This window comes from Dama dama, chromosome 9 (genome assembly GCF_033118175.1).
Source record: "Dama dama isolate Ldn47 chromosome 9, ASM3311817v1, whole genome shotgun sequence".
In the NCBI taxonomy this organism is placed as follows: domain Eukaryota; kingdom Metazoa; phylum Chordata; class Mammalia; order Artiodactyla; family Cervidae; genus Dama; species Dama dama.
The window spans coordinates 17820671-17844902 of NC_083689.1; the positions used below are offsets into that span (position 1 = coordinate 17820671).

Sequence of the window (24232 nt, forward strand, 5' to 3'; positions counted from 1 at the left end):
CACAGAATTCACTAACATCCTCTCCTACTTCTTCCAGTTTCTCAACCATAATCTCCAAGCCTTTCAACCTCCCAATTCCTCTACTTTGATTCTAAGTGGTGGTGGTGTTCAGTCGCTCAGTCCTGTCCAACTCTTTTCGACCCCATGGACTGCAGCACGCCAGGCTTCCCTGTCCTTCACCATCTCCCACAGCTTGCTCAAACTCATGTCCATTGAGTCAGTAATGCTATCCAACCATCTCATCCTCTGCTGAACTGTTATATTCACCTGATCTAACCTCCCCTCAAGAGAAATCTTTTTATCTCTGGAAAACTTTGTTATCTAAAGACATACAGTTTCTGGGAATTCCCTGGTGATCCAATGGTTAGGGTTTAGTGCTTTCATTGGAGGGGGCCTGGATTCGATCCCTGGTCAAGGAACTAAGATCTTGCAAGCCTCCCGGCCAAAAATAAATAAGACACAAACTTTTTGAGGATAAATTACAATTAAATCAGATTTAGTAGGTTAATTGTATAGTTCATGATGTAACACTGAGAAACAAGTCCTCACACCAAATTGAATAACAGCTATTAAAAATTCCCTTTCCTGGGGACTTCCCCGGTGGTCCAGTGGTTAACAGTCTCCCTTCCAATGCAGGGGACGCTGGTTCACCCCTGGTGGGGGAACTAATATCACACATGCTGCAGGGCAGCTAAGCCTGTGCGCTGATACTAAGATCCAATGCAGCGAAGTAAATACATCAAAATAAAGTAAAATAAATTTTTTAAATTTCCGTTTCCTTTTGCTGCAAGACAACTTAGAGGATTCCTAAAGATTATTGTAGACTGTGCACTGTCACATTAATTATCTGTCTCCTTCTATGAAATGACTATTCAATTATCCACCCAAATTTGAAAGCAATTGTCATTCATGTAAGATGCATGGACTACTGAGGAAAGCAAACCACCGAGCCGATCCTGGGCCACAGCCCCGCCTTGCGGGTCCGGAACCTGAGCCTCAGTGCCTCTCAGCGGGAAGAAAAGGGAAGAAAAGTGTATAAGGCTCCGGGACTTCAGAAGCAGTGGCCTCTAGGGCCCGCCCAACCTGCGAGGCCCCACCCCTTAGGCTGGAAGTGCGCCTGCGCGTTTGAATTTGCGCGTGCGCAAGGCGGAAGTTCTGTTATTTGTGCGCCCCAGCCGGGGTTTGAGGTGAAATTTTCGTTTCTTATTGTCCCGGCTTTGTGCGGTCAAGCAGGAGGGGAAGAGACCCAAGAGGAGGCTTGAAGTCAAAGGACGCTGGCCTCGAGGGCTGACCTGGCCGCCCTGGCTTCCCGCCGGCGCTGCCGGGCGGCGGCCCCTCCTCCGAGAGCCTGGACCGGCTCGGTCCGCCGGTGTCCCGGCGGCAGTTCCGGGAGGAGGCGGGTCGGCCCGGCCTACTCTCCATCCGCTTTGGTCCCGATTTCACAATCTTCCAGAGCAGCCTTTGGGTCCTTTCTCCACAGGGAAAAGAAATAGCATCTCCGTTCTTCTCGACACTCCGGCGCCTATGGCCCCCTGTCCCCGGGTCCCGTTTAGCTCTCGATGGCTTTACTCCGCCTGTGGTTGTCGGTTGTTGAAGTTTGGTAAGTCATATTCCGTTAGAAAGAGAAGAAACCTTTGTAGGTTATTAGGGAGCACGTCTCTTTGATCTGAATAAGAGCAGGAGTGAAAGGATTCATATAAATAATAAATGTACCATATGAGAGCCCCGTAAAGCCCCAAACCTTCAAAATATAGAAGTCTCTGGGAAGGAAGCCGATCGAGGCTGTTTTCCGCTAGTAGCAGCAGTTGGAATTGAATTTACGCAAGATGAGTTTTGAGGGGTAAATTTTTCTTTCAGGTATTCATCTAGAATTTCTCTCTCTCTTTTTTTTTTTTTTTTTTTTTTTCCTTTTCGCACAGGCTGGAGGGATCTTAGTTCCCCCACCAGGAGTTGAACCCTGACCCACGGGATTGACAGTGCGGAGTTCTAACCACTGGACCACCAAGAAATTCCCTCTTCTTGAAGTTTTTATCTTAAGAAAATTTGTGGTCAATAAAAGGAATATCCATGAACCCTTAATCTAGGTTCACTAATTTAAGATTTTGTCTATTTACTATTTAATGGTAAATTGCAGACATTGACTTCAAGAATGAGGACAGTTTCCTACTAAAAACAAAACTCCACTGCCCATCCAAGAAAATCAAAATTTCTCCAGTTTTCCAAAAGTATATTTTATAGTTGTCGGGTTTGGGGGGCGGGAGCTGGGATTCAAATAAGATTTGCACATTGCATTTAAGTTTTACATCTGTTTTACCTAAAACATTTGCCAGTATTTTTGGTTCCTGCAGTCCAGGAGATTTATATTGAAAAATGTTGGCATTCCCATATGGTGATGTTTTCCTACAATTTCATGTAATTAACTTGTGTATCTCATAAAGTGGACATTGAGTCTAGGGTGTGTGTGCTCAGTCGAGTCTGTGTCTTTTGCGACCTCATGGACTGTAGCCCACCAGGCTCCTCTGTCCATGGGACTTCCCAGGCAAGACTGTTGGAGTGGGTTGCCATTCCCTCCAGGGGATCTTCTTGACCCAGGGGTCATACCCAGGCCACCTGCCTTTGCAGTCAGGTTCTTTACCACTGAGTCACCCTGGTAGAGCCAGTAGTATCTAATACAAATGTAATGTGATTTAAAATTTTTTGGTAGTCAAATTAGGAGAAAATATACATGTGAAGTTATTTTTAATAATGTCATATCTAACCTAATTTACCCAGTTATTAATACATAACTATTGGTGAAATTAATGACCAATGTAGCTAATACAAAGTTATTAGTGAAAAATTTTACTTTTCTTTTGTACCAAGTTGTTGGACTCTGATATGTATTTTACACCTAAGCTCACCTCAGTATGGATGCTAAATTTTTATTAGAAATTCTTGATCTTTAGCTTTCAGAAAATTGACTGTTGAAAAAGTATTTGGGGAAACCCAGATTGCTTCAAACATACTGAAAGATTTTTTGAGTAACTGAACAGTTTTATTTCTAAAACTTAATTAAAAGTGAGTAAAATGACAAATTCAGGCCCTCAGTCTCGCTAGCTACATTTCATATTCACGGTAGCCACATAGAGCAAGACAATGACTACTGTGTTAGACTGCAGGTTTAAGAGACTTGAAAATTTCCTAGGTGATGTGTACTTCATGTTATGTCACATCAGGAGGCGCATAAATTCAAGTCGTCCACTGTGTATTAGGAATGCAAAGCGTTTAGTTAAGGTACCCATCTCTCCTGCACAGTCACATTTTTCTTTGTGGTAATCTGTAGGTAATAGGCTTCCCAGGTGGCTCGGTGGTAAAGAATCTGTCCACAGTGCAGGAATGCTGGTTTATCCCTTTGTCAGGAAGATCACCTGGAGAAGGAAATGACAACCCACTCCAGGATTCTTATCTGGGAAATCCCATGAACAGAAGAGCCTGACGGGCTAATCTCTGGGGTCACAAAAGAGTTGGACATGACCCAGCAACTTAACAACAACAATCTGTGGGTGATACTTGGCAACAGGGGAATAATCTGTTGCCCAACCCTTTCACCCAGTGGTTTTGGCATCACTTGTTGATCTTCACTTCTGCCTATTTTTACATTGGGGTCTTGAAAAGTGCTTTTTGTTGTTGTTGTTTTTCCTAATTCTTTTTCTTTTTTTCCAAATTTTTCCATTCTCTTGCTGTCAGTCTTTTGTGAACAAGAGCTTTCTCTCCCTACTTCCCCTGCCTTCTCTATTTTTTTCCCTTTTGGGGTTTCACAACATATTCCCCTATTTTTCTTTTATTTATCATATTATAAACAGTTGCTGTCATTTGATGCTCAGACTGTCCCAAACTTGGCCAGGAGTAGTCCTTTTAATTTGATTCATGTGTCCCTTCAACACATCGCTATAAATCTTTGAGCGTAAATTCCCAGTTCACTTTGAACTTGACTGTTGCTGCTTAGTCACTTCAGTCATATCCAACTCTGTGTGACCATATGAATTGTAGCCTGCCAGGCCCCTCTGTCCATGGAATTCTCCAGGAAAGAGTACTGGAGTGGGTTGCCATGCCCTCCTCCGGGGGATCTTCCCAACCCAGGGATCAAACCCAGGTCTCCTGCATTGCAGGCAGATTCTTGACTGCTGAGGCACCAGAGAAGCCTCAAACTTGACTGTTAGAGACCATAATCAATGATTTCTCCAAGAAGCCTGTTTCCTTGTAGACACCAAGGTCTGTATGAGACGTGGACTCAGTGCTCCTGGGGTTTAATTGTGTCTAGGCCTTTCAGTGAATATCTGAAATAGATATTTTCATGACTTTTCTGGCGGTCCAGTGCTTAAGACTCCATGCTTCCACTGCAGGGGGCACAAGTTCGATCCCTGGTTGGGGAAGTAAGATCCCACATGCCACACAAAGTGGCCAAAAATATAAGTAAATAAATAAGTTTTTTTTTAATATTTATAATTTTATATCCTCCTTTTCATATAAATTATATTGTGAACATACTCTCATATTATTATTCTTCAAAAACCCAATTAAAATATAACTTTTCTTAAAGTCATAGGTTCATACTCATATTCCTAGTAAAAATTTGGGGCAACCCAGACCTGCTAAGTTAATCATTTCCTACACACTATTTCGTGATCACTGTCCAGTCATATTGGAGAATAACAATAATCTCAGGAGTTCAGGCTTTTGAGACAGAGTAACCTGGATTCAGGCTCTGGCTCACCACTTCCTAAGTGGTGATCTTGGACTAATTACCACTGCTGTTTGTACATGAATTGCCTCAGCTGTTGAATGACAGTAATAATAACTTGATAATCATATGAGCTTTCAATGTTTCTAGCCCATAATGGGTACTCAGTAAATGGCAATTATTTATATTCATGCCATCTACAGTTTCTAATGACTTTCACATAATATGTAACTGCCGTCTTCTGCAGAGAGATGGCTAATGAATGATGCTTGATGACAAATCAGTAATGCCTACTGCTTAAAGATTGATGGCATGAGGCAAGACTCCCACTACTACTTAAGAGGAATTGAACTATCTTGAAGAGACTTCAGGAATAAGATGTATAAGGCAGATTTCACTGTCAGATCACAGATGCCAGCCATTGATCTTTTCCCTTGTGGCAAGTGCTTGCTGATGCTCCTTTCAGAGACAGTACTTCACTGGCTTGTGAGCAGAATGTCTTTGTGGTCTGGGTCTACATAGTCCTGCTTCTGGGCTGTCTAGGAGGGTCCTTAAGTATATAACAATATCCTGTTGTCTAAATCCTGGGACTTGGGGAGAAAGGGTTAAGTCTGCCCATTTTTGTGGGAGAAGTTCTGCTTAATTACATGATGAGTTATCACTGTTAGCAAAAAAAAAAACCCAATAATTTTACCTGTCTAGACTTTAATTTCTTTATCTGTAAAATGAAATTAATTAGATTGTTAAACTTTTTTTCCTTTTTATCAAAATCCATTTCTAATTTCAGGTGAGGCGGACTGTAGGGCATTTTATGGCAGCAGTGTGTATGTGTTTACTTAGAATTAGTGTGGGGTGTTTCCAGGCTTGTGAATATGGGAACTGGGCAGCCTGAATTCTCAGGTTTTGTTTCTTCTCCTCAAGGCTGTCTTTCCCAAGACTTTTTCTGTCTTTATGAAGAGAAGTCAGAAGGGGAAAGGACTGACTGGATGTCTGACAAATTATTTTCAAGTGAGTAGGAAATTTATTCTTTTATAAAAGCACATGCTTCTCCCTACCAGGTAGATGTGTTTCCTTCCAGTGAAACAGAGCTTTTTATTCCAACAGAACCTGCTTAGGGACTGAGTCCAAGTTAAATTTCCTCAGATCTTAGGGCCTTTCATTTACATAAGAGAATGATACCATCATCCCAGTATTTACTAATTCAATCCAATCATCCATGCTAATTGTGTGCCCTCATTTTGCTATAATAGACAGGGAGCTGACATGTGATTCTGAGAATTTGTGCTGTCACTGGAGGAGTGATGCATTTCCAGCATTTATTGTCTGTAATGTGCTCAGAACTATTGCTAATCCTATCACTAGCGAAAAATAAGACCAGAAGGGGTCACAATCTAGTTGTGGTGAGATACATCGTTAGGAGAGAGAGAGGTGCTCTTAAAGCTACATTGGATGAGGTCACTATGAATATGTCCAGGTAGAGAGGAGAAGGGGCATGAGGACCATCAAGCCCTGAGGTTGATGGTGGGAGAACATGAAACCTGTCTAGGCTTTGGGTCTCCTTTCCTCTTTCTCAAGTGCACACTGATGGAGATGGCAACTGACTGATGCCAGGATGTTTGTGATGGTTTAGTATCCAGTGACCTTTGAGGTCACAGACTTTATAGTACAGTGGCTTCCTCTTGAAAAATGAAGATCTGTCCATTGTACTGACTTTATTTTTCCTAGGATAAAAGGCTTAGGACTTCAAAATTGTGTATATAAGCTTGAGCTTGGGTTTTAGGCAAAAGATTGGGAGTCTGTTTTGTGAAAAATGAGAGAGAGAGAATGTGAATATGTTTGCATTTTAGTTTTATTTTAAAGTTTACTGGTTTGATAAAGTTGAGATGAACATTTTGTTGTTTCTCAAGTTATACCTGAGAGTATTTGGTATCCCTGAAGAGCAGACTCTCGGCCCCGTATTTATGGAAGTATTTGTCATCCCTTACGTATTAGTCTTATATCAGGCATCTTCCTCTCAGAGCAGGGCACCAGCTATGCAGACCTCGTCTGATCTTTCAGGTAGAAGTAAGAGGAAAGCTGAAGAAAATGGAAAGTTTTCCAAGAGAGAGAAAAGGCTATTTATTTATTTATTTATTTGGCTGTGCTAGGTCTTCGTTGCTGTTCACAACTTTCTCTAGTTGTGACAAGCGGAGACTACTCCTTTTTGTGGTGCACAGGCTTCTCATTTTGGTAGCCTCTCTTGTTGTGGAGCACAGGCTCTAGGCTTTCGGGCTCAGCAGTTGTGGCACATGGGCTAAGTTGTTCCACAGTAAGTGGGATCTTCTCGCACCAGGGACCAAACCCACGTCCCCTGCATTGTCAGGTGGATTCTCATCTACTGTACCACCAGGGAAGTCCAAACTTTTCTTCTCTTTAACTTTTCCCTCACCTTTGGAAACTTTCTTTTTGCCTGACAGTAGAATCTGTCCCACTTTTTTAATTTAAATTTTGCATTTGCCTTAAGCTCTTTGTCCATTTCCTTTCACCTTTGTTTTCCTCCATGGTGCTTTCCGTTCATTGTCAGTTTTAACACTTATGGAATCATTTCTTAGTAAATCACCTACTAATTTGACCACAGCACCTTATCATGCCAAGCTCTTAATCCAGCCAAACTTAATTTATTCTTTCTTTCTGTTCTAAAATATATTTTAAGTCAATGTTTGAAAGTAAATACACATTGGCCTTCATTTTTAACACCTTCCTTCCATTTATTTTCCAATAAGGTAATTTTTTGTAATCTTATTTCAGATTGGGAAATTTGTCTCAATACCAGAAGGTCAGCACCTCAGTGGAATATTTTGAATGGGAAAAAATCCAACATGGTAGACATGGTAAGATTCACAAGGTATAATTCCTTCCCTTTCACTAGTGGAAGATTAACAGCTCCATAAAATAGAAAAGCAGCACAATAACCATGACAGATATTTGAGGCTAATGTCATTCACCTGTTTTTCAGTCTCTGAGCATTGTGAATTTGGCAGACACTTGAAATACCCCTCACAATGTATTTCTTTACATAGAATTCACTTGGCTAAATATTCCCATATATGTCATTCTGATGAAGTTTTGGATAAATCATTTCATTTTGGTCAACTATCAGCTAAACTCTATAAGAATTCTTATGAAAGTAAAGAATACAACAGAGCTTTGTTGCAGAATGATCACTTCATTTTGCTTGAAAGCAGTGAGGCCTGGAACCATGCATTGCAGTGAAAATGAGAGAAAAAAAAACAAAAAACTTCAATCATACCAATTTGTTCCTTGTATATACTCTTATTTTTAAAGACTAATGATGTTAAGCATAAATATGGTCAGCTGATCTTTGACAAAGGAGTGAAGGAAATGGAATGTAGAAATATGATTCTTTTCAACAGATGATGCTGGAACAGCCACATATCCACATGCAAAAGAATAAATCTAGACACTGACCTTAACACTCTTAACAAAAGTTAATTCAAAATGCATTGCAGCCCTAGGTATTAAACACAAAACTGTAAAACTCCTTGAAGAAAACATAGGAGAAAACTTAGAAGCCCTTGGGGTATGGCAATACTTTTAAAAATATAACATGGAAGACATGATCCATAAAAGAAATAATTGATAAACTGACATTGTTAAAATTAAAAATTTCTAAAAAAAAAAAAAAAAAATTAAAAATTTCTGCTCTGCTAAAGGCATTGTCCAGAGAGTGAGAAGGCAAGCACAGATTTAGAGAAAATATTTGCAAAAGACAACTGATAAAAGACTCTTACGACTCAACAATAAGAAAACAAATAGCTGGTTAAAAATGGACTGAGACCTTAATAGACACAGCAGCAAAGAAGACATACAAATAGCAAATAAGCATGTGAAAAGATGGTCCACATCATATATCACCAGAAAAAAGAGAGAGGGGGCCTTCCTGAGCTCTACTGTAAATACAAGCACACACACCCTCTGCCAGTAACTCTACCCTGGCCATCCATACTCATGCACCTCACTAGAAACCCAGAGCATCTTGTTCCTAGAGGAAATGATAAGGCTGCACCCAACAAAAACGCAGAGGGCAGGCTGCTTATTCATTGGGATACAGCCTAGAAAGGAGAATTCACTGAACAGGTTTATTCCATTGTTTTAATTCGGGAGGGAGGAGATAGAAGGAAGTTCCAGAGGAGGTCAGACAGCCCAGAAATTCAGACAAGTGGCATGTCTCTTCTCACCAAAATTTGTTCTGCTCTCTGCTGTAATCATTAACAACCTTTGGCCCTGACCTCAAGATTCTTCCACTTCAGGACCACCAAACACTGCTCCTACTTCTGATGGATAAAAATATTTAGGACAGGGGAGCAGAGGTGGGGGACACTAATTTGATGTAACAGGAAGTCCTGAGGGTACCCACATAAATGGCTTCCAGGTGCCAAGCAGAACCTGAGGCCAGGAATGATGAAGCTGGCATAAAACTACTGAACCAGATGTGAATTTCTCATTTGAATGAATCTCATTTGAGAACTGCAGTTGAATGCTGAACACATGGGGTCTAAGGACCTTGACCCTCTTCAAAGTCAAAAACCCCAGTACAACTTACCAGTCAGCCTTCTGGGTTCTGCACCTGTGAATACAACCAACCATGAACTATGTAGTACTCTAGTATGTACTCATTGAAAAAAAAAAAAATCTACATATAAGTGAACCTGTTCAGATCAACCCTTGTTGTTCAGGGGTCAACTGTAATGATATATATTCATTATAGTATCATACAGGGTATTTTCACTGCCCTAAAAATCCTCTGTGCCCTGCTTATATATTCTGCCAATCACTCTCACTAATCCCTGGCAACCACTGATTTCCAGTTTTGTCTTTTCCAGAGTGTCTTATAGTTGGAATCATATAGTATTTAATCTTTCCAGAATGACTTCTTTCACTTAGTAATTTATATGCATTTAAGGTCTTTTCATGGCCTGATAGTTCATTCACTTTAGCTCTGATAATCTGTTGTTTTTTATCTGTTCACCTTCTGAAGGACATCTTGACTGCTTCTAAGTTTTGGCAGTTGAGTAAAACTATAAACATTCATGTGCAAAGAAACAACCTCCCACCCCCACCCAATCCAGAGCATGCATGTGCTGCTTTTTGTGTGGACGTATGTTTTCAACTTACTTGGGTAAATATCAAAGTGTGACTACTGTATTACTTGGTAGGATTATGTTTAGTTTTGTAAGCGATCATCAAATTGTATCCCAAAGTGGCTGTGCAGTTTTGTATTTCCACCAGAACTGAATGAGTTTTCCTATTCTACATCTTCACCAGTGTTTGTCATTATTAGTATCAGATTTTGGCCATTCTCAGATTTGTAGTGGCCTGTCTCTGTCTTTCTGTCTGTCTGTCTCAGCAGGTAGCTTAAAGTCTGATCTAGACTCTTGGGTTATTGGTTTTTAATACCAGGATAATCATTGTTTAAATCGGAATTGGGACAGAAAGGTCTCTGACTTCTGGGGGGCTTATTTTGGTTAGGAAGAAGGGAGAGGGGCATTGACCACACAAGAGAATCCATAATGGCTGAGTAAGTGAAGTTTGGACTCCTTTTGACTGCTCAGTTTCCTTTTCAAAATCTTGGGGACCTCTCCGTTTTCCTTTGGGGAGAACAAATGGAGTCAAAGACCTGGGCTTATGTACCTGGGGATCATTTTATATTTTAATGTGACATCAAGAGTAAGTTACTTTACTTGATAAGCCTCTTTTGCTTGAAATAAAATGTCCTGCATGGATTCTCGGCTGTGGAACTTCTGCGACCCCATGGACTTCAGGCCGCCAGGCTGCTCTGCCCATGCCATTTTCCAGGCAAGAATACTGGAGTGGGTTGCCATTTCCTACTCCAGGGGATCTTCCTGATCCAGGGATGAAACCTGCCGACTCCTGCATTGCCAGGTAGATTCTTTACCGCGAGACACCTGGCAAGCCCCGAAACTTTACTAGGCTTGTCCTCAGCTTGTGGCCCAGCAGCCTCTCTGGGCCTTAGCCACTCTCCGCTTTGCCGCATCCTAGCCCCGCCCACTCGTTGGAGTGGGCGCAGAAGTTCGCCTCCGGGAACGGCGTAGTCTCTATAGCCCCCTCCCGCAGCTTAGCTTATCCGTTGGCATCCGATCCGGTCAGACCCAAGCCCAGGTTCTGACTGCGAGTCTGGGGTGGCCGTTGGAGAACGGGGAAGCATCATGGGTATGATAGAAGGCGAGAGCTGTTGGGGCTGCAGCGCGTATTGCCCAGCTTCTCCCAGACCTAGCTGCGCGCTTGGGACTGCGAGACCCGCAGCTTTTATTCCCAGTAGCGACCGACTCCATCCCCACCTGTTGGGGCTCCAGAAAGTCTCCAGAAAGACTGCTCGGGTGGTCTGTACCCAGGAGGAGATGCGGGCAGGGCACGTGCGCGGGGTCTTTTCTTCATCTGTCCACCCTCTTTAAAAAAGCCTCGCCCAAGTATGACTGAATTTCCGTAAGATGTCCATTCTTTTTTTTTTTTTTTTTTTAAGATGTCCATTCTTGTATCTCATTTTCTTCCGTTAAGTGACGTGTCTTGAAGTACTCATTAGTTCACGGAGATCTGCCTTTATAAAAAAAAAAAAAAAAAACCTCTTTTACAGCACTGTAGTGTGGAATCATCCTGTTGGTGGACGATTGAGTTGTTCCCATCTGAATGGGTTTGCCCATGTTTCTTCATATTTATGGACTTAGGATTTTAAATTTAAGGCCGATTTTTAGAACTTGAGTTGTTGGGTCGTAGGTGCTGTTCCTATATACTGCAAACTGCCTCCTTGTTCTGTTTTGAGCCCTCAGAGCTATATTCTGTATCCAGCAAGCTGCATACCTCTTAGTTTTCAATTAATCTTACCTGTAGATGCTTTTGGATGTTTACACACTGTCATATCATCCAGGAATGGCAGGATGATATTCTTCCTTTATTATCTTCTAACCTATCATGTCTCCCCATCCTTGTACACTCTCCACAATTTACTGTGCTGTCTGTAACGTGCTTAGTAGAAGGAGCCACTCCTTTCTGTGTCTCAAAGGCCTTCAGCTTTTATCTAGTAAATTGAAACACTTGCTGTATATTTTTGACATGTTTTCAGGTTTAAAGACATTTCCTTCTATGCTTCTTTTTTTGTGTGTTACTAACATTATTTTTTGTAATAGTTTTAATTGTTGTTATTGTTCAGTTGCTAAGTCATGCCTGACTCTTTGTGACCCCATGGACTGTAGCTCTCCAGGCTTCTCTGCCCTCCATTATCTCCCAGAGTTTGCTCAGATTCATGTCCATTGAGTCAGTGATGCTGTCTAACCATTTCATCCTCTGCTGCCCTCTTCTCCTTTTGCCTTCAATCTTTACCAACATCATGGTCTTTTCCAAAGAGTCAGCTCTTCCCATCAGGTGGCCAAAGTATTGGAGCTTCAGCTTTAGCATCAGTCCTTCCAGTGAATATTCAGGGTTGATTTCCATTAGGATTGACTGGTTTGATCTCCCTAGTCCAGGGAGCTCTCAAGAGTCTTCTCCAGCACCACAGTTCAAAAGCATCAATTCTTCGGTGCTCTGCCTTCGTTATGGTCCAACTCTCACATCCCTGTATGACTGCTGGAAAAACCATTACTTTGACTATATGGATGTTTGTCAGCAAAGTGATGTCTCTGCTTTTTAATAGGCTATCAAGGTTTGTCATAGCTGCTTCCAAGGAGCATCTTTTAATTGTAATAGCTTTATTGAGATATAATCACATGTAACTAAAGTGTATAATCCAGTGTATTTTAGTGTATTCCCAGAGATATGCCACCCTCACCGCAATCTAATTTTAGAAGATTTTCATCATCCCAGAAAGAAATCCCATGCTCATTAGCACTCACTCCCCATACCTCACTACCCACCAGGCCCAGGCTACCACTAATCTGTTTCTTGTCTTTATGGACTTGTCAATTCTGGACATTTCGTATACATGTAATCATATAATATTTTTTCTTTTGTGAATGGCTTCTTTCACTTAGTATAATGTTTTCAAGGTTCATCCACATTGTAGGAAGTATCAGTACTTAATTCCTATTAATGACCAAGTAATATTCTTTTGTATGGATACATCACATTTATCCACTCACAATTTAATGGGCAATTGGGTTATTTCCACATTTCGGCTCTTGTAAATAATGCTGCTGTGAGCTCTCCTGCTAAAGTTTTTGTGGGGACTTATTTTCATTTCTCTTGGGTTTATACCTAGGAGTGGAATGCTGATTCTTATGATAATCATATATGTAACCTTTTGATAAACTGCAAATATTTCTAAAGGGGCTGCACCATTATTCTTTCCCATCAGCAAATAAGAGTTCTGATTTCTCCACTTCCTCACCAGTTGTTAGTCTTCTTGATAATTATCAAAATGAGTGTCAAGTAGTATCTTGTGGTTTTAATTTGCATGTCCCTGGTAGTTAATAATAAGCATATTTTCATATGCTTAATGGCCATTGTATTTTCTTTAGAAAAACATATTTTGCCCATTTTAAAAGTTGAGGTTTTTTTAATTTTTTTTATAGAGTTGGCCGAAAATATTTTTAAATTGTGTGTTATTGAGATGATCATACTATTTTCTACTTTGATCTATTGTGCTGTGTTCAGTCGCTCAGTCATGTCCAACTCTTTGTGACCCTATGGACGATAGCCTGCCAGGCTCCTCTGTTCGTGGAATTTTCCAGGCCAGAATGCCGGAGTGGGCCGCCATTTCATTCTCCAGGGGATCTTCCCAGTCTAGGGATCGATCCTGCATCTCCTGCACTGGCAGGTGGATTCTTTACCATGGAGCCACCAGGGAAGCCCACATGTATATATGTATATGTATGTATAAATGTGTGTGTGTGTGTGTATGTGTATACACACATACACATACATATATGTATGCAATAGATATAAATAAATTTTTATATTTTATATAAGTGTATATATATATGTATATTTATATATAAATCTTTATACTTTAATGTGCACCTGAAACTAACATGACATGTATATAAATATGCTTCAATTAAAACCTTTTAAACAAACTTTTAACAGAAGTTTTTAGCATTATCACAACACCATTACCACACACCCCCAAGTTAACAGTTTTTCTTGATATTATCAGTGGTCTTTAGCCAAAGGTTACCAGGAACACACAGAGTTAAACAAGTTGGATTTATTACTTATTGCAGCAAGGCAGAATGCACACTATAGTGAACTGTGAGATGTCTTAATAAGGGAGTGTTAGAAAACACTTATTAAGGCATTTGGTTTTGTACACATGAAGCTTACATAATTTTGTAAATCATTATTATCTCTAAAAATAAACTTAAAAATTACTTTTAAAAAGGAAAGGGAGGGACTTCCCTGGTAGTCCCATGGCTAAGACTCCCAGCTTCCAATGCAGGGGATCCAGGCTCAATCCCTGGTCAGGGAACTAGATCTCACATGCCCCAACAAAGACCTGCTGCAGGCAATAAATAAATAAATTTTTTTTTTAATAAATATTTTTTTAAAAAAAGAAAGGAAAACATTGCTCTTGATAAACATATTGGCAAATTTACTCATAAGTTTAATGAAAAAATCATAGATCATTTTAACATTCAGGAAGGTTGCTTTAAAGGGCATCCAGTATAAAACTGCTGACTCAGAAGTACACTGCATGGAGAAGGGAATTGCAGCCCACTCCAGTATTCTTGCCTGGAGAATTCCATGGACAGAGGAGCCTGGTGGGCTACAGTCCATGGGGCCACAAAGAGTTAGACACGACTGAGTGACTAACACTTGACTAGAATGCTTAAAAGGATGGAGCTGCATTGCTGAACTAACTCAGCATTAAGAAGGAGCAAGCCTTTTTATATAAATCACTTTGGGGGAAAAAAAGCACACTGCGTATTGGAATTAAAAATTGTCATTCCAAGGATCAAAAGTGTGAGTTGTAAGTGAATGTGATTTTTCAAGCTATACTGATATTTTCCAAGGGACAGTGATACTTAAAATTGTAGTTTAGTCTAAAAACAATACCTTTTTTCCCACTTTGGTAGAAATAGCTATTTTTGAAGGCAAATTCTCTAGTTTTCAAACTAATTTGTCAATGTTGAGCATTTTCTAGACTTTGTCCATGTCTGTTGACCTTTGTTCATTGAGAACCTAAAATCATGTAACTTAAAAGAAATATGTCTTTAAGGTGCAAGCTGAAACCAGGAACTTTGTAAATGCCATTACAAAGCCTTAACATTAAAAATTTTTTTTTTTTTTAACATTAAAATTTTTTAACATATTTCTCTAATCTATAAAAAAAGAATTGGGGGCTTCCCTGGTGGCTCAGTTGGTCATAACTTTCCTTCCAAGGAGTAAGCATCTTTTAATTTCATGGCTGCAGTCACCATCTGCAGTGATTTTGGAGCCCAAAAAAATGAAGTCTGACACTGTTTCCCCATCTATTTGCCATGAAGTGATGGGACCAGATGCCATGATCTTAGTTTTCTGAATGTTGAGCTTTAAGCCAGCTTTTTCACTCTCCTCTTTCACTTTCATCAAGAGGGTTTTTAGTTCCTCTTCACTTTCTGCCATAAGGGTGGTGTCATCTGCATATATGAGCTTATTGATAATTCTCCTGGCAATCTTGATTCCAGCTTGTGCTTCTTCCAGCCCAGCATTTCTCATGATGTATTCTGCATAAAAGTTAAATAAAGACCAACCTAGATAGCATATTAAAAAGCAGAGACATTACTTTGCCAACAAAGGTCCGTCTGGTCAAAGCTATGGTTTTTCCAGTGGTCATGTATGGATGTGAGAGTTGGACTGTGAAGAAAGCTGAGCACTGAAAAATTGATGCTTTTGAACTGTGGTGTTGGAGAAGACTCTTGAGAGTCCCTTGGACTGCAAGGAGATCCAACCAGTCCATCCTAAAGGAGATCAATCCTGGGTGTTCACTGGAAGGCCTGATGCTGAAGCTGAAACTCCAATACTTCGCACCTCATGCGAAGAGTTGACTCATTGGAAAAGACCCTGATGCTGGGAGGGATTGGGGGCAGGAGGAGAAGGGGACAACAGAGGATGAGATGGCTGGGTGGCATCACTAACTTGATGGACATGAGTTTGGGTAAACTCCGGGAGTTGGTGATGGACAGGGAGGCCTGGCGTGCTGCAATTCATGGGGTCGCAGAGTTGGACACGACTGAGCGACTGAACTGAACTGAACTGGTGGCTCAGTGGTAAAGAATCCACCCACCAGTGCAGGAGACACGAGTTCAATCCCTGGTCTGGGCAGGTCCCACATGCTGCAGAGCAACTAAGCCCAAGCACCACAACTACTGAACCCATGTTCCACAACTACTGAAGCCCTTGCACCACAACTAGAGAGTAGCCCCCACTCACTGCAACTGGAGAAAAGCCTGCATAACACCGAAGACCCAGCATAGCCTAAAATAAATAACACTTCTTTTTTTTTTTTTTTTAAGAAAAAAGCTCTAAGGGCCACACATTGCAGTGAATTGTTACACCTCTTAAGTCTCTTAATCAGGAAGAGTTCTCCTTTCCTCTTTCTCCCCAAACTGGATATTTCTGATTATGTCCTCTATATATCTTTTAGCATGTCCTCTGTCCCTTTCTCTTACCCTTCTTCTATAAACTGCTGATTAAATGAAAAGATTTGTTAGGATTTTTTTTAGCAAAGAATATTTTATAATTCGTATTGCCTCTTATTGCATCATATCAGAACTCATGGTGTCCACGTGTCTCTTTTAAGATGTTAAGATTTATCAACTTGATCTTCCTTTATAAAGTTGCCCAGCACATCTATTTAGTCTTAAAATTATCCCCTTCAGGTTTCTTCTTAGTTACAGAAAAAAGGGGGCGTCACTTAATGGGGAAACCTGCTGCATACCACCTTAACCAAGTGATCAAAATTAACATCCGTAATCAGACACACTGTCATCATATGCCTCCTGAAGTGATTCACTGAGGACAAGCATCAGTTACAAAATACATCATCCAAAAATAAACTTTGTGAATCTAACCATGAGAAAACAACAGACAAACTAAAACTGAGATGTAATCTGTAAAACATTTGACCTGGGACTTTTCAAACCTGGAAAGATGAAGAAAGGCCAAGGGACTGGTCCAGGTTAAAGAAGATGAAAGAAACACAGTCTGAGGGCATAATCCTGGATGGGAAATTTTAAAGTGGCTGCTGTAAAGGATATTATTGGACTAGTTGGTAAAATTCTGCACATGAATTATATGTTAGATAATAAATATTAAATCCTGGTTTTGATCATGTTAGGGAAAGTCCCAAGTTCTATGACACTCTGAAGTGTATAGGAAAAAAGGGTCTGACACCTGCAATTTCCTCTCAAGTAGTTTCCTCTCAATATTCTTGATGAAACACACACACACCCCTACAGAGAGGAGAAAGGAAGCAAATGTGACAGAACTTTAACAGATAGTAAAGAGTATAGGGAAGCTCATCATTTTTACACTAATTCTTACAACTTTTGAGTTTGAAATTTTTTCAAAGCTAGAAGTTGAAAACACATATTCACTTTTCACCTAATATTTTAGTAACCATTGATTGTCATTGCCTGAGTACATTCACTTTTCACCTAATATTTTAGTAACCATTAATTGTCATTGCCTAAGTGCATTAATTTACTAGTGGTTTCAGAATGGTGACTTTCTGATTCTAGCATTTTCTTCATAATAAATGAAACTTAGAATAAAGTTTGTAGGGTTATTCTGGAAAGAACTTTCCTTTATCACAACTATTTATTAGTAATAAAATGTTCACAAAGGAGGGGACAGGATGATACAGGCTGGATTGTTTTTTTTTACGAACTTTCAGAATAACAAAATTATATCCTGGCCACCTCCCATAGAGACCATTGACCTTTTTTTAGTAACATTATGGACTCAGGGCTTTGTTTTATATTTGGTGTATTTCAACTGATTGTAATCATTACTCTTTATTAAATTGTTCCATCATAAGCCAGTGGGAACCTTTTTAAGTTTTCTCCTATGTGGTAGATTCCTTCCTTTCTGGTATAAGCTGTTCCAGGCTTATGCTGAAACATTTCTTGTTCTACACTGAACCTATTTCCCAAAGGAGTCCTGGTTTCTTATACAGAGGAATTTTAATACTAGAGGACTCATTGCTCCTGAGTTGTTAGTGACTCTAGGCAATTTTGGTGGCTCAATCTAGGGAAAAGTTTAAAAAATAAGAACATACTGTATTCCCAATTCCTAATTGTTCTTAGGTAAGGAGATAAATTCTTTACTGTATTATGTGTATGTATATGTGCATTTGGGTGCATGTGGTTACTCTGAAGCTAGTATGAGGAATCTTGCAAGGCCTCTAAGTGTTGAATATCTGTCAGGCCCAGAATCTCATGGCTTCTTTCTTCGTTTCTAGGTCTTCATGCTCAGAACCCTGCCAAACCAGGAGAGAGACACACAAAAGAAAGAATGGCTGCAGGATTGCTGACAACCTGGTCACAGGTATGTGGGAAGTTACTGTTTCCAAAAAAAAATCACTTCCCAAAGGGTACATCTCTTGTCCATGACCCAGAGCTTCACAGCCCAGTAAGGCTAGCGTCAGGCTTCCTCAGTTCTTTGGGCTTCTTAGAACGGGAGAGAGAGAATGTTTAAGGAAAGGCTTCAATATTTGTTTTGTGTTTCAGATAATCCCCCAGGGTGAGTGTTAGTTCCATATTCTGCTGGGTGCCATGAAGGAACATAAAGACTTTTTTTCACCAGGAAAAACATTCATTTTCCAAGTATTTTTCTCCTTCTGTAGTATGCTCAATCTGTACTAGATCTTGAATAAGATTGGAAGACTCCTTGTAACCTAGTTGTGGCAATATCAGCTCAGCTGTGTTAGACAAGCTTCTAAAAACCATGAGCCTGAAAGAGATGGTCCAGTGAGTGAAAACGGAAGTGGAAAGTTCCAAGAACTTGGATGAAATGATGAAAGACCTCTGAAAAATGTCTGAGCTTACTGCACATTGGGTCTTCCCCCCAAGTCCTCTCAGCCTCACCCATCATCTTTCTGGTTCAGAGTTAGAGATAGTTCTTGGCTGAACCTGAATGTATACATGGTGTTTTAGGACTTGGTGACCTTCGAGGAAGTGTCAGTGGACTTCTCACAGGAGGAGTGGGCCCTGCTGGCCCCCGCTCAGAAAATCCTGTACAGAGATGTGATGTTGGAGAACTTTAGGAACCTGGCCTCAGTGGGTAAAGTTGGCCTCATTCCTTCATATTCATTTGTTCATGCATGTACTAGTTCTTCATCACTTATCTGTCCCAGGAACTGAAAAGAATAGCTATATATGGTAAACACAGAATGGACAGTTCCTGCCCTTGTGGGGCAGTCTTAGCACTTCCCAAGAAAATTCACTGATTGTATTTTCTCAGTCCTTAAAATTTAGGTAATGTACAGATCTGGGGCTTAGAATTCAAGGGTCAGATCATGTGGGAAAAGGTATGTGGGTGTTTGTCTTATGGTGCTCTGTGAAAGGGCTATGTAATCTGATTCTTTTGCTGCTCTTGCCTGTCTTCAGAATCCTTGAAAACCAAAGTATTGGAATCAGTTTTGTGGAAAGATTCCTTGTCTCCTTCATAGTCTCCCCACATCATGTGTCTTTCCCCATGAGCAGGGTATCATCTCTGCAAACACAGTCCGATCACTGAGGTGGCGCAGGAAGAGCTGAGGCCAGAGGGGAGAGGAATTCTCCAAAGTGCTTGTACAGGTGAGCCCCACACAGGAAGGGGTCATTGTACGGAATAGCCACAGCCTGTGAGGGGTGGTACAGTTTATTAGTCATTGTGAGATAAGAAGGCTGAGACCATTACATGAGCTTTCTGTCTGAAGCCTCCAGAATTCTATGTAAAATACCTCTCATTTCCGTTGCTTGTTCCTATCATTGGCATCTTTTCCCAGAACCAAGTTCCTAAATTAATTTCTCTGATCACTGGTTACATCTTCTCTCTCACATTTTCTTCCTATATTTAGTGTTATTAATTGAAAAGAAATCCATAGCATGCCTGCCTCCTTTTTTCTGCCCCTACTTTTTCTCCCATAATTATAAAAAATTTCCCCATTCACTTTCAGATGGGGCTACTCAACTTAAATCAAAAGATGTAATTCTCATGCAGAATGTTCCTGGAGAAAAAACTGCCAATGGCATAGAAGTGGTGAGATTCACTAGAAATGATTCCTGTTTTTTAAGACTGGGAGAGCTCTGTGAATTTCAAGGAATTAAAACAGGAGCAGCACCCAAGCAAGAGGAGACACTTGAGGCAAGTAGAATTCACTCATCAGAAAGCTGCATCAGGAAATCCTTTATTAAACCCATAAAATTGGAGAAATCTCCAAACCTACCTCAACACTTGCAGCTTGCAGAGAATATCAAAAACTAACATTTACTTGGTCTTCCCTGGTAGTGCAGTGGTAGAGAATCTGCCTGCCAATGCAGGAGATGCAGGTTCAATCCTTGAGTTGGGAAGTTCCCTTGGAAAAAGAAATGGCTACTCACTCCAGTATTCTTACCTAAGAAATCCCATGGACAGAGAAGCCTGGTGGGCTGCAATCCATAGGGTCACAAAAGAGACACAACATAGCAACTAAACAACAACAACAAACATTTATTTAAATGTCATTCCACTATTAAGTATTTAGTAAATCATTCATTCTTGACCCATGATTAGAAAAACTCTATAATTAGGATGCCCTTTGATGGAATGAATTCCATGGGGCCTTAGGAAGAGTATTCAGCTATTTCAACGTGAAAGAATAAGACAAAAAATATACACACACCCTGAAAATGGCAAAAATGTTAGTCATAATAATATACTTCCTATATATGGCAGGATCCACATGGAAATGAGTTCCTGTGTAATAAAAGTGAGAAAGCCTTTGTGCATGTTAAGTCACTTCAGGTGTGTCACTTCAGGTCGCACTCTGTGCGACCCTATGGTCTGTAGCCTGCCAGGCTCCTCTGTCCGTGGGATTCTCCAGGCAAGAATACTGGAGTTGGTTGCCATGCCCTTCTCCAGGGGATTTTCCCAACCCAGGGATCAAACCCAGGTCTCCTGCATTGCAGGCAGCCTCTTTACTGTTTGAGCTACCAGGGAAGCCCCAAGAAAGCCTTTAGTCATCACTTACTCCTTTGTCTGTAGGCACCAACCCACCCTGGTGAGAAACCATTGGAACGTAATCATTGTAGAAAATTCTTCAGAAAGAATTATTGCCTTACTCGTACAAGATATTACAAGGGTGAAAAATGCTATAAATATAAAGAATATGGGAAAGACTTTGGCCATCCCTGAACTCTTAGGAGTCATGTGAGTTCTCACATTGGAGAGAAAATTCTTGAATTCAGTGATTGTGGAAAAACTTTCAATCAAGAGTCATCCCTTAGGAAAGACTTCAGAACTCTCACAGGAGAAAAATCTGAGTGTAATCAACATCTTATGTCCTTCAAATTACACTCTTCCTTCTCAGTACATGAACAAATACCTACTGAAGAGAAACTCCATGAATGCAGTGACTGTGGAAAAAGATCTTCCCATAGTGTCCACAAAAAAATGTGTACTGTGAAAGAAAGCTCAAAATGTAATGGACATGGGAAAGTTTTCACTGGCCCCTTGTCCCTTCAGATATGTATGAGACCTCACACTGGAGAGAAAGCTTATGAATGTAGGGATTGTGGGAAAGCTTTTGTTTTTCAATCTTCCCTTAAGAAACACGTAAGATCACACACTGGAGAGAAACCTTATAAGTGTAATCACTGCGGAAAATCCTTCAGCCAGAGCTCTCATCTTAACGTTCACAAAAGAACTCACACTGGAGAGAAACCTTATGACTGTAAGGAATGTGGCAAGGCTTTCACCGTTCCTTCATCCCTTCAGAAACATATGAGAACCCATACTGGAGAGAAACCCTATGAATGCAGTGACTGTGGGAAAGCCTTTATTGATCAGTCATCCCTTAAGAAACATACCCGATCTCACACTGGAGAGAAACCTTATGAGTGTAATCACTGTGGAAAATCCTTCAGCACAGGCTCTTATCTCATTGTGCACAAGAGAGCCCACACTGGAGAGAAAACCTATGCATGTAAAGAATGTGGGAAGGCCTTTAGGAATTCCTCTTGCCTAAGAGTGCATATGAGAACTCACACAGGGGAGAAGCCTTATAAATGTATCCAGTGTGGAAAAGCATTTAGCACTAGCACTAACCTTATAATGCACAAGCGAATACATACTGGGCAGAAGCTCTGTGAATGAAATGACTACAAGCTAGCCTTAAGGGCCCCTTCCCCCCTCAGGCATTTTCGAACACACTCTGGATAGAAACCATATTACGACCAATTTAGAAAGCCATCAGGCACAACTCTTGAGTTAGATTACACTGGGGCAAACATTGTAAATGTTATGGTTCTGTGGTTATATTTATCAGTGAGTGTTTAGTCTTTAAAGTGTGACAACTTGTTAGTTGATGAGTATTAAAGATTATATTCCCCTTAATATACATCACAAAGGTTTTGGTTTTTTTTAGTATTTATTTATTTATGTATTTATTTGGCTACAACAAGTATTAATTGTGGCATATAGGAGCCTCTGTCTTCATTGTGGCATACAAGATCTTTAATCACAACATACAGGATCTAGTTCCCTGACCAGGAATTGAACCTAGGCCCTCTGTATCAGGAGTGTGGAGTCTTAGACACAGGACCACAAGGGAAGTACCTCACTAAAGTTTAGGTATGTAATGTTTTTCTTATAAGTAAGTACTAAATATTTTGCATTTCTCATCAAGATATCTTGGACTGAACTATAGGTTATTTAGAAATACGTATTTTAATGTGCAGACTGGGCATATTTTAGTTATCTTTTAGTTATAGATTTCTAACTGAATTGCATTGTCCACAGAATGCCTGATCTTCATGACATAAATTCAATAACATACAAACAGAAAATTATTAGAGACTTGCTCTGTAGCCTAATGTGTGAGATACAAGTTGCTGTCCCAGTATCCATTTCTCCCTTGCTTCCTTCAAGTAACAAAACTACAGTTGTGTTCAAATTAGCAGTGTAGACAGTTTCTGAGGACTCATCTCCCAGCTTTCCTTGCAGCTGTGAGTGCCCATGAGCTCACAGTCTTGGCCTGTGAGAAAGAAGCAAGAGGTCACTGCTTGTGGGTTCTAAAGAATTCCATGGAAATGGGAGCATGGCATCTGGCATTTTCACTTTACCATCTGCCCTCAGGTTTATCTCTTTTTTCTTAGAGAATAGACCAATAAAATGACATTCATAGACTACTGATTATTTAATAGACACGTAAGGTATTTTTTGGCTGTATATAAACAACTATGAGTTGCTTGTTTCTGAATTTCATGTAACATGAGAAAAATAAACTCCTAACTGGTTTAAATCACTCGTGTGGGAAGAATCTGTTACAGTGGATTTCAGTGTTAACTGATGCATCTCATATATGGTCAAGCTTTAAGAATCCTTCAAGGAAGAGGGAGCATATGTATTCTTATGGCTGATTCATGTTGTTGTATGGCAGAAACCAACACAACATTGTAAAGCAGTTCTCCAATCAAAAAAAAATTTAATGATATCCCTGTGTATGAGGTACTGTCCAAATTTTACAGATGTCTGATTCAGGCTTTCAAAAAGAAACTGACTTGCCCAAGGACATAAAATGGCTGGACTCAAATTTAGGTGTTCTGACTTTAGATCCTATGCTTTTATTGTATAAAGATGCCATTTTTAAAGTTAAATTTCTGCTATACATGTTAAAATATTTTGAAGGATATGACAATATCTAGTATAGGCTTTGACCATTATAAACTGTCATACTTCATCCAAGTCACTAGAAGAAATGATTTAAAACTTTCATTCTGGTAATGATAAAAACTTTGTGAGAGGTTAGACTCAAGTTTGAATATGTATTTTTGGCCAGAGAAGAATTTTCTTGTTTCAGACCATTAAAAGCCTTCAAATATTTTGTTTTAATGATCTTTGGAATTATAGGCTTTGACCATAATAGTGGGGATACATTCAGAATATTCAACAGATATCTAAAGTAAAGAAGTCAAGTGGGACTCTGAGCTTCCACTGCATGAGCCATGAGTTTGATCCCTGGTCAGGGAACTAAGATCTTGCAAGCCATGTCACACAGCCAAAAAAAAGTCAAATATATAAATAAACGAGAAAACATATATATTCTTTTTTTAAAAAAGAGTAAATTATTCCTTGCTTACATATAATATTAATTTTTAAAAGTAATATTGAAGGTTACAGTGAGGAATTCACATATACTGATTCAAAGATTCAGATAGCAAACTGGAGAACAATTCTAGCACAGAGAACTTTGAACCATCAGTTAATGAGTCTAAGTTAATTGTTATCAATTTGGGTTTTTTTTATTAATTTTTATATGCTTTTTTGGCTGCACCATAC

General features: G+C 40.0%; 1 protein-coding gene across 1 annotated transcript; it reads left to right on the plus strand.

Moving 5' to 3' along the window:
- Positions 1–1148: 1148 nt before the first annotated feature.
- Positions 1149–23195, plus strand: ZNF177 (zinc finger protein 177). Its single transcript, XM_061150243.1, is given in 6 exon segments — positions 1149–1600; positions 18174–18259; positions 18868–18994; positions 19417–19509; positions 19872–20059; positions 20939–23195. Coding segments are annotated over 6 exon segments (1680 nt in total). The 5' UTR covers positions 1149–1524; the 3' UTR covers positions 22049–23195.
- The last annotated feature ends 1037 nt before the right edge of the window (positions 23196–24232 follow it).